Raw genomic sequence first — 16,560 nt, 5'->3', positions numbered from 1 at the left:
ATACCATTATTATTATTATTACTAGTGGCAGTATCCAATCAGTGTCTGCCAACTTCACCACCCCAGCGCTTAGAGCAGTGCTTTACACATAGTAAGCGCTTAATAAATGCCATTAAAAAATACCATTATTATTATTACTAGTGGCAGTATCCAATCGGTGCCTGCCGAATTCACCACCCCAGCGCTTAGAACAGTGCTTTACACATAGTAAGCGCTTAATAAATGTCATTAAAAAATACCATTATCATTATTACTAGTGGCAGTATCCACTCGGTGCCTGCCGACTTCACCACCCCAGCGCTTAGAACAGTGCTTTACACATAGTAAGCTCTTAATAAATGCCATTAAAAAAATACCATTATTATTATTATTCCTAGTGGCAGTATCCAATCGGTGCCTGCCGAATTCACCCCCCCAGCGCTTAGAACAGTGCTTTACACATAGTAAGCGCTTACTAAATGCCATTCAAAAAACACCATTATTATTATTACTAGTGGCAGTATCCAGTCGGTGCCTGCCGAATTCACCCCCCCAGCGCTTAGAGCAGTGCTTTACACATAGTAAGCGCTTAATAAATGCCATTCAAAAAATACCATTATTATTATTACTAGTGGCAGTATCCAATCGGTGCCTGCCGACTTCACCCCCCCAGCGCTTAGAACAGTGCTTTACACATAGTAAGCGCTTAATAAATGCCATTAAAAAAATACCATTATCATTATTACTAGTGGCAGTATCCAAGTGGTGCCTGCCGAATTCACCTCCCCAGCGCTTAGAACAGTGCTTTACACATAGTAAGCGCTTAATAAATGCTATTAAAAAAATACCATTATCATTATTACTAGTGGCAGTATCCAATCGGTGCCTGCCGACTTCACCACCCCAGCGCTTAGAACAGTGCTTTACACATAGTAAGCGCTTAATAGATGCCATTAAAAAAATACCATTATTATTATTATTACTAGTGGCAGTATCCAATCGGTGCTTGCCGACTTCACCACCCCAGCGCTTAGAATAGTGCTTTACACATAGTAAGCGCTTAATAAATGCCATTAAAAAAATACCATTATTATTATTATTACTAGTGGCAGTATCCAAGTGGTGCCTGCCGACTTCACCACCCCAGCGCTTAGAGCAGTGCTTTACACATAGTAAGCACTTAATAAATGCCATTAAGAAAATACCATCATTATTATTACTAGTGGCAGTATCCAAGCGGTGCCTGCCGACTTCACCACCCCAGCGCTTAGAACAGTGCTTTACACATAGTAAGCGCTTAATAAATGCCATTAAAAAAATACCATTATCATTATTCCTAGTGGCAGTATCCAATCTGTGCCTGCCGACTTCACCACCCCAGCGCTTAGAACAGTGCTTTACACATAGTAAGCGCTTAATAAATGCCATTAAAAAAATACCATTATTATTATTACTAGTGGCAGTATCCAATCGGTGCCTGCCGACTTCACCCCCCCAGCGCTTAGAACAGTACTTTACACATAGTAAGCGCTTAATAAATGCCATTAAAAAAATACCATTATTATTATTACTAGTGGCAGTATCCAGTCGGTGCCTGCCGAATTCACCACCCCAGCGCTTAGAACAGTGCTTTACACATAGTAAGCGCTTAATAAATGCCATTAAAAAAATACCATTATTATTATCACTAGCGGCAGTATCCAATCGGTGCCTGCCGACTTCACCACCCCAGCGCTTAGAACAGTGCTTTACACATAGTAAGCGCTTAATAAATGCCATTAAAAAAATACCATTATCATTATTACTAGTGGCAGTAACCAAGCGGTGCCTGCCAAATTCACCTCCCCAGCACTTAGAACAGTGCTTTACACATAGTAAGCGCTTAATAAATACTATTAAAAAAATACCATTATCATTATTACTAGTGGCAGTATCCAATCGGTGCCTGCCGACTTCCCCACCCCAGCGCTTAGAACAGTGCTTTACACATAGTAAGCGCTTAATAAATGCCATTAAAAAAATACCATTATCATTATTACTAGTGGCAGTATCCAAGCGGTGCCTGCCGACTTCACCACCCCAGCGCTTAGAACAGTGCTTTACACATAGTAAGCACTTAATAAATGCCATTAAAAAAAATACCATTATTATTATTACTAGTGGCAGTATCCAATCGGTGCCTGCCGAATTCACCCCCCCAGCGCTTAGAGCAGTGCTTTACACATAGTAAGCGCTTAATAAATGCCATTAAAAAAATACCATTATTATTATTACTAGTGGCAGTATCCAATCGGTGCCTGCCGAATTCACCCCCCCAGCGCTTAGAACAGTGCTTTACACATAGTAAGCGCTTAATAAATGCCATTAAAAAAAATACCATTATCATTATTACTAGTGGCAGTATCCAAGCGGTGCCTGCCGAATTCACCTCCCCAGCGCTTAGAACAGTGCTTTACACATAGTAAGCGCTTAATAAATGCCATTAAAAAAATACCATTATTATTATTACTAGTGGCGGTATCCAGTCGGTGCCTGCCGAATTCACCACCCCAGAGCTTAGAACAGTGCTTCACACATAGTAAGCGCTTAATAAATGCCATTAAAAAAATACCATTATTATTATTACTAGTGGCAGTATCCAAGCGGTGCCTGCCGACTTCACCACCCCAGCACTTGGAACAGTGCTTTACACATAGTAAGCACTTAATAAATGCCATTTAAAAAATACCATTATTATTATTACTAGTGGCAGTATCCAGTCGGTGCCTGCCGAATTCACCACCCCAGCGCTTAGAGCAGTGCTTTACACATAGTAAGCGCTTAATAAATGCCATTAAAAAAATACCATTATTATTATCACTAGTGGCAGTATCCAATCGGTGCCTGCCGACTTCACCACCCCAGCGCTTAGAACAGTGCTTTACACATAGTAAGCACTTAATAAATGCCATTAAAAAAATACCATTATTATTATTACTAGTGGCAGTTTCCAATCGGTGCCTGCCGAATTCACCACCCTAGGTAGCATCCAGTAGACTGTAAGCTCCTTTCGGGCAGGAGTCATGTCTACCAACTCAACTGTACTCTCCCAAGCAGTTAGTTCAGAGTAAGCGCTTCACAAATTCCATAATAATAATAATAACAACAGGCACATAGTAAGTGATTCATCAATTCCATAATAATAATAATAATAATAATAACACTGCCACTTTTCTCAGCCAGTTCTGAGAGACGTCTCCCCTTCCTTCACCTCGTCTCCCGGAACCCAAACTTACCCTGTTCTTGAGGGGATACCAAATCAGTTGCTTATTCTGCTTGTTTCCCCAGTCCCACGTTTCCATATCCAGCTCCACTTCCCCCAGGAACTTGTTGTGCTTGAAAGTGTCCCGGTGCCACACGGAGACGTTCAGCTTCTGGGTGTTTAAAACCTGCTTGTCGACCTTATACTGCACAGAATCCAGAGAGAAGCAGGAGAATTGAGGGGAGAAAGAGGAAAATTGAGGGGACTGTCAGCTCGCTGGGGGCAGGGAACATGTCTACTAACTCTTAGTATAGTGCTCTGCGGAAGGTCAGCGCTCAATAAATACGACTGATTGATTGCCTCCAACAAGCAATTTCACAGTCAATCAATCAATCGTATTTATTGAGCGCTGACTTTCCGCAGAGCACTGTACTAAGCGCTTGGGAAGTACAAGTTGGCAACATATAGAGACAGTCCCTACCCAACAGTGGGCTCACAGTCCAAAAGGGGGATACAGAGAACAAAACCAAACATACTAACAAAATAAAATAAATAGAATAGATATGTACAAAATAAATAGAGTAATAAATATGTACAAACATATATACAGGTGCTGTGGGGAAGGGAAGGAGGTAAGATGGGGGGGATGGAGTCCGTGACTGACTGAGGAGGCGGGCATGTCAATTAACACATTTCTTCAGGCAACACATTTCGAGTCTCAGATTTTACAGCACCATCTTATTCCTCTGTGGAGCTGACATGCTCCCCTGCTCTCTTAGAAGGTGCATCTCTTTTTCTTTCAGAGATCAAATCACTTCTCAAGCTCATTTTGGGCAGGGAATGTGTCCGTTTATTATCCTATTGTACTTTCCCAAGCCCTTATTGCAGTGCCCTGCACACAGTAAGTGCTCAGAAGTAGAATAGTCTTAAAGACAGAACACATCTGCACCACCCTGGCTGTCTGTACTTTATGGGTGAGGATGAGTCCTAGTTCCACATTTTAGTACAAACCCAACCTACTCCAGGAGACAAACTTTTCCAGAAAAGGCAGCCTTTTTTCTGAGGTGCCAAAGCAGAATGGGAAGTGTGATGACCCCCTCTTTAGATGATTCATTTAAAAGACACTCACCCTCTAAGTGCTTGGAGCAGTGCCCTGGGCATAGCAGGCCCACAAAAGTCTACTGACTGATTTTTCCTCTACAACATTTCCTCTCCTTCCCCTTACCGAGGTCTTGGAGATCAGATATTAAATGCAGGGGATGGTGAGGGATAATTCTTCCAAGACTCAGGATTATTGATCAACTACGAGAGCCCCAAGTACCCACGGCGAAACTGAGTTAACATATTCTAGCAGCGTGCATCTTTAAAAGCCTCCGAGTCAGTCTAGATAATACGGTGGCTGAAGATGAAAACAATATGGGACAGTGGAGAAAATGATCTTTGGGGCCTGCCTTGGCATGTCCAGCACTCGCTGAAGGAATCTCGCAAAGACGGCTTTGGAGTTTCTGTAATACGTCTCAACGTCCTTCACAATATTTAACGAATGTTAAAGGAGGAGGATGAGATCACACAGTGAAGTCATCCTTCAGATCTGGAATCTGCTTAATTCTGTTGAACTCTCCCGAGCGCCTAATACAGTGTTCTGCACATAGAAAAGCACTCAATAAATACCACTGACTGGAACCCGGCCCAAGTCATTGCAACGTCCCTGAAAGAAAACTGATCTTCCTGAAAATCTGACATCTCCACAGAGCCTTGAACAAAAAAAGGAAAAAAAAATCTAATGGGAAAAAAAGGAGCATCACCCCCAATAGTTAATTTCCCTAGGGTTGCTAATGATTCTTCGGTGGGGCCGTTCATAACTACCCGCAGTATCTCGTTAAACACAGGATTCAATGTTTTCTTGGCCACAAGGGTCTTCTTTTTAGCCACCTTGCCCTTGTAAGGTAATAGGTAGGTCTTCACGTACCTAAAATGGAATAGGCAAGTCAGTCGAAGAAAGCCTGGGGAACAACAATCCCTCCTCTATTCCCCCCAGACAATTCTGAACTAAAATACAAAATCCTTTTCACAATGATGAAAGACATAGTTACCACTTTTCTGACAGTGCTTACCTTTAAATTTTTAAAAAAGTCCATTAAATTGATCAGGAATGATAAAACAGCCACTATCCAGAATGTATTATTGATATTTTATGATTCTTAGGAATAATCCTTTCCTTCCGACCTAGGCTGCTATTGATTCAAGGTCAACTTAATCCCTCTTTCTATTGGACTTGGGAGCTCGCTGAAACCTTTCCATTGATTCTTTCTACTAACAAAAAAAAACCTCCCTCATTTTATACAGACGGTAAAAACTGCAGTCTCGACTCGACTTCCTCAATAGAATAATGAGCTCCGCTCGGCCTTGCCTAAAACCCCGGTTTTTAAAAAAGGAAAATCACAAAGAAGCAGGATGGCCTAGTGGAAAGATCATGCGCTTGGGCGTCAGAAGGACCTGGGTTCTGATCCCAGCTCTGCCACTTTTCTGCTGTGTGACCTTGGGCAAGTGACTTCTCTTCTCTGTGCCTCAGTTACCTCACCTATAAAACAGGGATTAAGACTATGAGCCCCATGTGGGACAGGGACCGTGTCCAACCCGATTAGCTTGTATCTACCCCAGTGCTCAGTACAGTGCCTGGCAAATAGTGTTTAAATACAAAAAAACCCACAAAAAAAAACAAAAAAGGAGCTGACCTAGTGTCGGTGCTCGCTGGACAAAAAGGAATGATATAAACAGATCCTGAAAGGGACTACGAGTCTCCTTGGACATGTGTAACGACTGAACTGGGGCCTTCTCTTTCCCTCTCAGGGGCTGAGAGAGCAGGACAGAGGCGAGGCGGGAGGTGGAGAGGAAATGTTGGTGTTTCAAATATGGGACACAGGCTGTCTGACCTGAGTAACTTCTATCTTTGGGCAAGTCGCTGAACTGTGCCTCAGTTCCCTCATCTGTAAAATGGGGATTAAGACTGAGCCCCACGTGGGACAACCTGATCACCTTGTAGCCCCCCAGCGCTTAGAACAGTGCTTTGCACATAGTAAGCACTTACCAAATACCATCATTATTATATAGTATTATAATAATAATAATGAGGGGTTTCCTTTCACCTCACTGAACTTACATTCACTCATTCAATCGTATTTGTTGAGTGCTTGCTGTGTGCAGAGCACTGTACTAAGGTCTCCATTTTGAGCTGATGGGCAAATACCTTCTCCTACAGGCAGATTCATGCAATTATGCAACTAGGTCAGTTCACCCTTGACATTTCAATCTTTTATCTCTACACAGCGCTTAGAACAGTGCTCTGCACATAGTAAGCACTTAATAAATGCTATTATTATTATTATTATTCTCCCTTGGGGCTTAGTTCAGAGTTTGGCACATAGAAAGTGCTTAAATACCACAGTTATCACCCTCTAGACTCTAAGCTCGCTGTGGACAGGGACTATATGGCTACCGGCTCTGCTGTATTGTACTCCCCCTAGCACTTAGTACAGTATTTTGAACACAGTACGCGCTCAATAAATCCCACTGATTGATTGAATTATTATTATTCCAAGCAGTCTGGCTCATCTGAACTACACGTCCAAGAATATTTTGGGATCCGAACTGAACAGACTCCAGCTCAGATGGAGTCGGTTATGCTGGGAAAGTGAACGAGAACAGCTGGGATCGGTGCAGGGCTCAGGCGACCGGTCTAGTGAGGACAGACCCAATCGTTGGGAACGTCAGTCGGAAAGGGGAACGCATATTTCTCTATTCCAACCCCTTTCTTGGATGCTCCCCGCTAGAAGGGCAGGTTGAGGAGGAATGAACAACGCTTCCCTTCCCGGAACACTTACGGGTCTGAACGTTGCTTCCTCACATCAGCAGATGCCAGGTCCTTACACTGAGCGATTAAAATGTGGAACTCCTTCAGCGACTCCACGTAATCAATGGCAAACTGGATCGTCCCTTTCACCTCCACGTTGCCAAAATCTCCACTGTAGATGCTCATCACACTCCCACTCACCTGAGGACATCGCCAAGACAAAATGGTTTCGGCGGGTCAGCGACGTCTCCGAGAGAAGAGGCAGGGAAATAAGAAACGCGCCTCTTCTGCCCAGAATTCATCGGCCACAGAGAAGTTAGCGACTTACACGTTGCAATAAGTAAAGGTCATTTTTAGCCACCGAACCTTAACCCAGGCAATGCACCAAGGAGAACCACTAAGTGGGGGCTTCAAAAGCATTTTGAAAACCTAAGGGAGAAGTGAAATGCTATTAAGGTAGGATGGCCTATTTAAAAGGAGGTTCGATTCCTCCTCTGGGATTTTATATAGGCCTGCTTTTAGGAGTGCCCATTTAAATAAAGGCCAGAGAAAGGGTTTAACACTGGACGGCCACCCGGCACCCTAGGTGCAGGAATCCATTTTTATTTCAAATTTCAGAGGGGCCCTTTGGCACAAGACTCATGCTGAGTCCACGCTTTTTGGGGATCGGATTAAAGAGGAGGTTTTCAAGAAGTGATGAGAATTTCCAATGGAACAATGAGGCCCAAAGTATCAATAATATAATGGGTCCGGAAATTGCTCAGGAGACCAGGCTAATTCGATTCATCCGGGCATTAGGTCAAGACAAGCGCTTAGTACAGTGCTCTGCACACAGTAAGCGCTCAATTAATACAATTGAATGAATGAATGACCAACGGGTTCAGCCAACAGGACGCCTGATGAACGCCCGGTCGCTATGATGTTCAGCTCTGTTGGAATATTTAGCCCCTCTGAAATCTAGATTCCTTTTATGATAATGCTACTATCTCGGACTGGAAATTCTTCCAAACTGCCTTCTTGCTCATGACCTCATTTCGCCCTCACAACAGTTCCATTTTAACAGATGAGGAAACTGAGACCCGCGGTGACGGAAGGGCTTGCTCAGAGACTCGCAGCAGGCCAGGGACAGAGATGGGATTAGATTAGACCCCCGGGTCCGCAGGGCCACGCCACCTCTCACAGACACGTCCGACTCAAGTTATCCCAAACAGAGCTTACATCACGTTAAAACGAGTTAACAATTAGTCCGTTAGCAGCCCACCATCCATCTAGGAGAGAAAGCTTGCACGTGGGAGTTTAAGGAAACGGAGAGTTAGGTGACCCAGGTTTACAAAGGGCAGAAAAAGGCACGGAGAAGATTAGCACAAACGGAGCAGTATGAAAACCAAGCCTTTGTTTACATACAGAAGACAAGGATGTCATGCCAGAAGAGCTGCTAAGATTGGTTAAAGAGTTTGGGCTCTTCTGGTGCCTGCCAAGCCGGGAGCTGCTCTCTGATGCCGTGTCTGTGTCTCTGTCATCACTCTACAAGACATCACACAAGGCAGATGTTATTTAGAGTCAGGCCGCGTCGCGTCCAGTTAGAAGACGGATTGGTAAAGACGGAAGAGCTCGGCACTCCTTTACTCTGGGGCATTTCACAAGCAGCTGGGCTGATCATGCGTTATTCAGCTGCTCCCGTTTTAGATATGCGCTAGTAGACCAGAAATAAGAAGAGGTTAGAAGAACGCGGTCGAATTAGAAAAACACGCAATAACAATAACGGTAATATTAATGGTATTTGTTAAAGTGCTTACTATGTGCCAGGCACTATACTAAGCGCTGGGATAGATGGAAGATAATCGGGTCGGACGCAGTCCCTGACCCGCACAGGGCTCACAGTCTTAATCCCCATTTTACAGATGAGGGAACTGAGGCACAGAGAAATGAAGTGCCTTGCCAAGGTCACAGAGTAGACAAGTGGCAGAGCTGGGATAAGAATCCAGATCCTCTGATTCCCAGGACCGGGCTCTTTCCACTAGGCCACGCTACTTCAACAAAAACACTTATTTTTCATACTTCTAGAATGAACCTAACAAATTTCCTTCAATATCCGTCAGTCTTATCGTAACCTGGAAATTCTCAACTACTATTACTACTACTTTAATCGGTTTGGAAAATAACAACGATACTGACCGGTTTCTACGTTATATTTCTTTTCTTTGGTTCTTGCGCATTCCCAACCTGCTACTGAGCTCGTACATCCCATATTAAGGGAAATATACTTGTATACAAAGCCTGTGTCAAGTACCCCTGCATTTTTAGTCATTGATAATTAATGGTATTAATTCTGCGTGCAGAGCACTGAAGCAAGAGCCCAGGAGCATAGAGAAGGGTCATTGTCGACGTGCCTGTAATAGCAAATCTATAAATGGCTTATCGAAGTTTTGGTCATATCACAGGACCACATTCTCTAAAGGAAATTAGGACCAGTTACAGCGAGAGGAAAAGTCATCCTTTGCAAAAATGGACAGCCTCCCTGGAGGAGGGGAAACAGGAAGATCATGAGGAGTGGTGGGCCTGGTGCCAACAGGAAATTAACGGGCAGGTCAGAAAAAGGAGTCTGAAGAGCATCTTGTACGGGATGCCAAAGCTAACAACATAAATTCCTCAAACAGCAAAATCCCGAAGCTGACTTGGGAACATATGGGGTCACTTGATGACAGCACAGTAGAAGACAAAGCGGCTGAATTCATTCTTTAGTTGTCAGTACAGTCCCATTTTTATTTTGTTTGTTAGTGCAGTTGGATCAAAGAAACTGGATCCACTTGTATTCATTCATTCATATCTACTGAGCACTTACTGTGTGCAGAGCACTGTACTAAGCGCTTGGAAAGTACAAATCGGCAACATACAGAGACGGTCCCTATCCAACAACGGTAGTGAACCCCAGGATGTTTTAGACAACCTAGGGGTCAACGGAGCATTGGACCCAGATAATAATAATCATCTTGGTGGTGTCTGTTAAGTGGTTACTATGTGCAAAGTACTGCACTAAGCACTGGGGTAGATATAAGATAATCAAGGGGGACACAGTCCCCCTTCTGCATGGGGCGCTCAGGCTGAGTAGGTGGGAGAACGGGTGTTGAATCCCCATCTTACAAATGAGGAAAATGAGGCCCACAGAGTGTAGTGACTCACCCAAGGTCACACAGTGGGCAAGGGGGAGAGTCAGGATTAGAATCTAGGTCCTCTGATTCCCGGGCCCACACTCTTTCTACCAAGCTACACTACCTCTCCGTGACCTCCATCATTCCTGATGAGAGTGTGTAACCTATTATTATTAATAGCCTCTGTTCCAGAAAACTGGTGGATGGTTGTTGTCACTCCTATCTGTAAAAAAAACCAACAAAAACCTTTTGAAGTGGTCTCGGAAATTACAGTGAGTCTCAGCTCTATTCCCGGTAGTAAGTAGAATCAATAATTAAATTTACGATCAGTGAGTACCTGGAGAAATATGAAACACTGTAGGGAAAAAAACCCCAGCAACATGGTTTTTCTCTTGTTAGGGAAAATCACTACTGTTCTGGAATCCTTTGAAAGTCTTAATAAGCATGTTGGTTTGGGGGAACAAGTGGTTGTAATATATTTATATTTTCCACAGGCCTTTAAAGAGAAGCAGTGTGATCTAGTGAATGTAGCATGGGCCTCGGAATCAGGAGGAGCTGGGTTCGAATTTCAGTTCCTCCCCTTAATGATGGCATTTATTAAGCACTTACTATGTGCAAAGCACTGTTCTAAGCGCTCCCCTTAACTGCTGGGTGACTTTGGGCATGTCACTTCACTTCTCAGGGCCTCAGTTACCTCATCGGTAAAATGGGGATTGATTGTGAGCCCCATGAGGGACATGGACTGTACCCAACCTAATGAGTTTATATCTACCCCAGCACTTAGCACTGTGCCTGGAAGAGAGTAAACGCTTAAGAAATGACATTAAAAAAATAAAAAGGATTTCCCACCAAAGCCTTTTTAAGCCTCATGGGATAGGAGGGAATGGTCAGTTGTGGATTGAAATCTGGCCAAATCATAGGAAAGAGGCCACTTTCAGAAGGGAGAAGTGCATAGCCATTGTGGTCCCCCATAAATCTGGGCTAGCACCCGATTTGTTTGTCATCTTCACAAATGATCTGCAAAGGGGAGTCCTTGTGAAATCCCCAAATCCACAGATGACACTAAGCTCTTCCGGGTGATGAAAAGCCAATGAAGGTGGAGGTGAACTCCAGGACAATCCCAAAAAACTGAATGTGTAGGTTGGAAGGCGGCACACACGGGATTGCAATGGTTTTGAAAACCGTAAAACCGTATTTCCCAACCTAACTGGTGCTCAATAAATACCACTGATTGGTTGCTCTCTTCAGAGTAGGTGCTCGCTAAATACTGTCAACTGACTGATTCCTCCAGCAATTCCCACAGACATCTGATGTTGGGAGGAATGCCAGGGAATTAAACATGTGATTAAACACCTTCGTGAAGGAGTTATTTCATGCCAAAGCACCCCAGCGCCCTGCCGCTCACTATGCCACGAACACCATTCTTGAGAGCCAGCCGAGGGAAAAGAACAGACTCAAGAACCAAAGGGAGAAAAGGAAAAAGTCCCTTGTGTGAAGATTATGTGATATACTGGGCCCTTGTCATTTCTTACCTTGGATCTGTGATACTTGATATTCGCTCCACACCCCCCAATCCACTGCACTTATGTCTTTAAATTATACACTATAAATTGCTTATTTATTCATTAGAGTGTCTGCCTCCCCCCTTAAGACTGTAAGTTCGTTACGGGCAGGGAACGTTTCTGTTAATTCTGTTGTGTCGTACTCGCCCAAGCTCTTAGTGCTCTGCACTTAGTAAACACTCAATAAATACCACTGATTGATGGACTGATTGATTCTTCCTGTTGAGGGATGAGTGAGTCTTGGGGCCAAGGGGTAGCATCAGGCCCCACCACGGTATGATCTTTCCTGAAACCCAGTTCAATCCTAAGGGTGAGCCCTTCTGGCATGATAAAATTCTGGCTTTTGACAGGCCCAAAATCATCATCATCAATCGTATTTATTGAGCGCTTACTGTGTGCAGAGCACTGTACTAAGCGCTTAATCACAAAATCATAATCACAAAATCAAGTCAGCTGCCTTCCCTTCGGCATGGGGCTGTGCCACGGCCAATTGAAACCGATGGAGGGAGAAGAAGCAGAGCTGAGTCATGTGTTTCTCTCTCTCTCTCTCTTGATGATCCCATGGAGGAGTGTCGCCGACCCAAACAACGGCCTCAGATCGGTGTAGGGAGGCCCAAATGCCCAATCCGTAAATGGGTAAGATCACAAGAACTCCAGAGGCGAGACGGCACAAGAGCCAGAAAGGAAACACTTTGAAGGGATGTGTCCCAAGATCGTGGCTTTAAAGCCCCAGACCCTTTTGGCCAGCCTAAATACAGCAGGCCGGGGACCCCCACCCAAGGTTATTCAAAACCTTTCCAAAGGGAGGGAGTGAAAAGGTGGGCCCTGACCAGATCGGCTTCATTCTGTTTTGAGAATCAGGAGAACGGTGGAGAGCAGGCATGAGCTTCAAATGCGAGACATTGCCAACATTGCCAAGATCCGCCCTTTCCTCTCCATCCAAACTGCTACCCTGCTCATTCAAGCTCTCATCCTATCCCGTCTGGACTACTGCACTAGCCTTCTCTCTGATCTCCCATCCTCGTGTCTCTCTCCACTTCAATCCATACTTCATGCTGCTGCCCGGATTATCTTTGTCCAGAAACGCTCTGGACATATTACTCCCCTCCTCAAAAACCTCCAATGGCTACCGATCAATCTGCGCATCAAGCAGAAACTCCTCACCCTGGGCTTCAAGGCTGTCCATCACCTCGCCCCCTCCTACCTCACCTCCCTTCTCTCCTTCTACTGCCCAGCCCGCACCCTCCGCTCCTCCACCACTAATCTCCTCACCGTACCTCGCTCTCGCCTGTCCCGCCATCGACCCCCGGCCCACGTCATCCCCCGGGCCTGGAATGCCCTCCCTCTGCCCATCCGCCAAGCTAGCTCTCTTCCTCCCTTCAAGGCCCTGCTGAGAGCTCACCTCCTCCAGGAGGCCTTCCCAGACTGAGCCCCTTCTTTCCTCTCCCCTCGTCCCCCTCTCCATCCCCCCGTCTTACCTCCTTCCCTTCCCCACAGCATCTGTATATATGTATATATGGTTGTACATATTTATTACTCTATTTATTTATTTATTTATTTTACTTGTACATTTCTATCCTACTTATTTTATTTTGTTGGTATGTTTGGTTCTGTTCTCTGTCTCCCCCTTTTAGACTGTGAGCCCACTGTTGGGTAGGGACTGTCTCTATGTGATGCCAATTTGTACTTCCCAAGCGCTTAGTACAGTGCTCTGCACATAGTAAGCGCTCAATAAATACGATTGATTGATTGATTGAGACGGTTGTGGTCCCTACAGTTTGGTGGTGATCTCTGAGGAAACTTCATTTGGGGGCTCTATCTGGAGGGATGGGATGGGGCATCTCGGGCAAGGCCACGACATCGTGTGGCGACCAGATGTCCCACATCAGATGGCATGGTCACAAACTATCGGCTTCCACCCGCAACCCAAAAGCTTCTAGGGCAGCAAGAGGGGACCCATGGCTCCGACGGGCATCACACAGTGATGGAGAGGCGGCCTCTTCCTCCTCCATCTCCTCTCTCTCATCCCTTGATGGTGACATTGTGTCGTCGCCACTTTCCGGACGTTTCCACAGGGACTGAGGAGCTGCCTTTTTGATGAGGTTGCGCCATCATCAATGGTATTTATTGAGCGCTTACTATGTGCAGAGCTCTGTACTAAGCGCTTGGGAGAGTACGAACCAACAGAATTAGCAGACACCATCCCTGACCTTAGCAAGCTTACAGTCTAGAGGGAACCTCTATGCAGGAAATCCCCAGAATAAACGTGTAGACAAAAGGAAAGCCACTCAGAGACCGGAGAATCAATTCATGCAGTTAGGTGTCAAAACGCAGACATCCTCGCTGACAGCCTCCGCTACTTGTAGTGATGGCCATAAAGTAATCCCAAAGCGAGTAGACTACTATTACTCCCTGAATTTACATCGAGATCCTCGGCTTCGAACCTCTCCGGTCACCAGTGGCTACCAGTTCTAGAAGTCGGTGAAAAGGAGGAATGCTTCAGAAAGTTAACTGAGAGGAACTGTGCCTAATTCTCGTCTGTGCATCATTTCCCAGCGCTTAGTACGATTGCAAGCTCCTTGTGGGCAGGGAACATGTCTATCAACTGTCGTATTCTACTCTCCCAAGTGCTTAGTACAGTGCTCTGCACACGGTAAGCGCTTAATGAATTCTATTCCTATTACTACTGAGGCTCTCTAGGGTCCCGCCGTGACTAGGCAGGTAAATGAAGCTTCCTCCATCTTCCCAGGACATCAATCAATCGGCGGTATTTATTGAGCGCTTAAGGAAGCATTCCTCCTCATCGCCGACTTCCAGAACTGGTTGCCACGGGTGACCGGAGAGGTACCAGACTGAGGATCTCAAAGTAAATTCAGGGATTACGTGCAGAGCACTGCATTAAGTGCTTGGGAAAGTACGATATGGCAGAATCAGCAGTCGCCTCAGGACCCAAACCAATACAGCCACCCGACTCCAGCCCGTTCCACACGTACACGTTTCAAGCGCAAACTTGCCTCATCCTGGAGAAATGCAGGCACAGACTTGCTCATCCTTTTGAGTTTTTCAGGCTGCAAAAACTGGTGCTCAGGGGCTGATGGCCCTGTGGAAACTGAAGAGCAGCATTCCCATTTTTTAAGGAACCCTGACCGCTTGCGGACGACAACGGGACAATGCCAAAGCCGGGTGGGAGGACAGAGAGACCCGCTTGGGGGTGCGTGAATGTGCTGGCTTTCCGAAAGGGAGGAGCGCATTGGAACGGGTCAAGTTCACAGATGTCTACATGCAAAAGAAGGTAAAGGAAGCCGTGTGCTGCTGTGGTCAGTGCAGACTTAGTTCTACAGCAGGGAGCCGAATGAGACGAAGACAGGCCATTCCAATGAACCCGCTAGCTTTCCTCCAACTAGGATAGGATCGCCACTGGCATTTGAAGACGGACCATTTCCCAGTGGGAAATGCTTCCCAATGGGCTTGCCTTCAATGGCCACAACACTGTCAAATTTCAAACCAGGGAGAATTTCCATTGGAATTTTTGTTAACGGTATTTGTTAAGCGCTTACTGTGCGTCGGGCACGGAACTGAGTTCTGAGGTAGATACAAGATAATCAGGTTGGACACAGTCCGTGTCCCACGTGGGGTTCACAGTCTTAATCCCCATTTTACAGATGAGGGAACCGAGGCACAGAGAAGTGCTAGACTGTAAGATTGTTGTGAGCAGGGAACGTGTCTGTTTATTGTTATAGTGTACTCTCCCAAGTGCTTAGTTCAGTGCTCTGCACATAGAAAGCGCTCAATAAATATGACTGACTGAAAACCATCGCTGGGTCTGTGGTCCTAATGACTGACTGCAAGCCGTAAGCTCCTTGTGAGTAGGGAAAGTCTACTGATTCTATCTATTGTAGTTTCCCAGGTGCTTAATACAATGCCCTTCACACAGTAAGCGCTCAGTAAATACCATTGATGATTGATTTTTCTAGCTTCTAAAATGTACACTTTCATTCGAAAAGAGAAAAAAGGTTCAGACAAGGGAGTATTCCCAGGCTGGACTACCAAATTGTCAAAGTCTTTCATTAATGTTACCCCTGCTAGATTGTAAGGTTCTTGAGGGCAGAGAGCATGTCTACTTTACCGTCCTCTCCCAGCACTCAGTACAGTGCTCTGCAGAGAGTGAGCACTCAATATATATTAGGAATTGATCATGATAATGGTATTTTTTACCCTCTTAGTAGGTGTCAAGCACTATGCCAAAGGCATGCCTCTTTTTTTTTTTTTTTTAAACCCCAGCTGTTTTTCAAGGAGTTGCAGCTACAGACATCAAAGTGTGGCCCGAGGAACAGTCCGGGACTTCAAATCCCTCCGGCCACCTCTGTTCTTTCATTTTATGGTATTTGCTAAGCGCTTACTATGTTTCAAACACTGTTCTAAACACTGGGGTAGATACAGGTCAGTTAGGTTGGATTCAGCCCCTGTCCCGCATGGGACTCACAGTCTAAGTAGGAGGGAGAACAGGAGCACTGAGGCACAGAGAAGTGAAGTGACTTGCCCACGGTCACCCAGAAAGCGATCGGCAGGGCCGGCAATTGGAACCCAGGCTCTCCAACTCCCAGGCCGCCCTCTCTCTGCTAGGCCATGCTGCTTCTCAGCATTTCACAGGCAGATAGGATCCTCTAGGCTCCCTGGCTAGAATTCCCAACAATATTCCCCATCGACGGGCCTTCCCATCCTTCCCAGACTGAGCCCCTTCCTTCCTCTCCCCCTCGTCCCCTCTCCATCCCCCCCATC

At 45.4% G+C, this 16,560-nt stretch overlaps 1 protein-coding gene across 5 annotated transcripts in view; it reads right to left on the bottom strand.

Annotated features, from left to right (window-relative positions):
* The window catches only part of SYTL2 (synaptotagmin like 2), a 112,958-nt gene that overhangs the window by 8,975 nt on the left and 87,423 nt on the right, over positions 1-16,560 (bottom strand). For 2 of the 5 annotated variants that reach the window (XM_038761940.1, XM_038761944.1), the window contains 5 exons: positions 14,796-14,890; positions 8,475-8,594; positions 7,102-7,271; positions 5,087-5,189; positions 3,255-3,425 (listed from right to left, as the gene is read on the bottom strand). In XM_038761940.1, coding sequence (XP_038617868.1) covers positions 3,255-3,425; positions 5,087-5,189; positions 7,102-7,271; positions 8,475-8,594; positions 14,796-14,890 — 659 coding nt within the window. Of the gene's footprint in view, positions 1-3,254; positions 3,426-5,086; positions 5,190-7,101; positions 7,272-7,398; positions 7,500-8,474; positions 8,595-14,795; positions 14,891-16,560 lie in introns of those variants that run through there. The other 3 variants (XM_038761941.1, XM_038761943.1, XM_038761942.1) reach the window with 3 other exon arrangements.

Source organism: Tachyglossus aculeatus, chromosome 20 (assembly GCF_015852505.1).
Source record: "Tachyglossus aculeatus isolate mTacAcu1 chromosome 20, mTacAcu1.pri, whole genome shotgun sequence".
Classification (NCBI taxonomy): Eukaryota; Metazoa; Chordata; class Mammalia; order Monotremata; family Tachyglossidae; genus Tachyglossus; species Tachyglossus aculeatus.
This window is presented reverse-complemented; position numbering and strand designations above follow the sequence as displayed.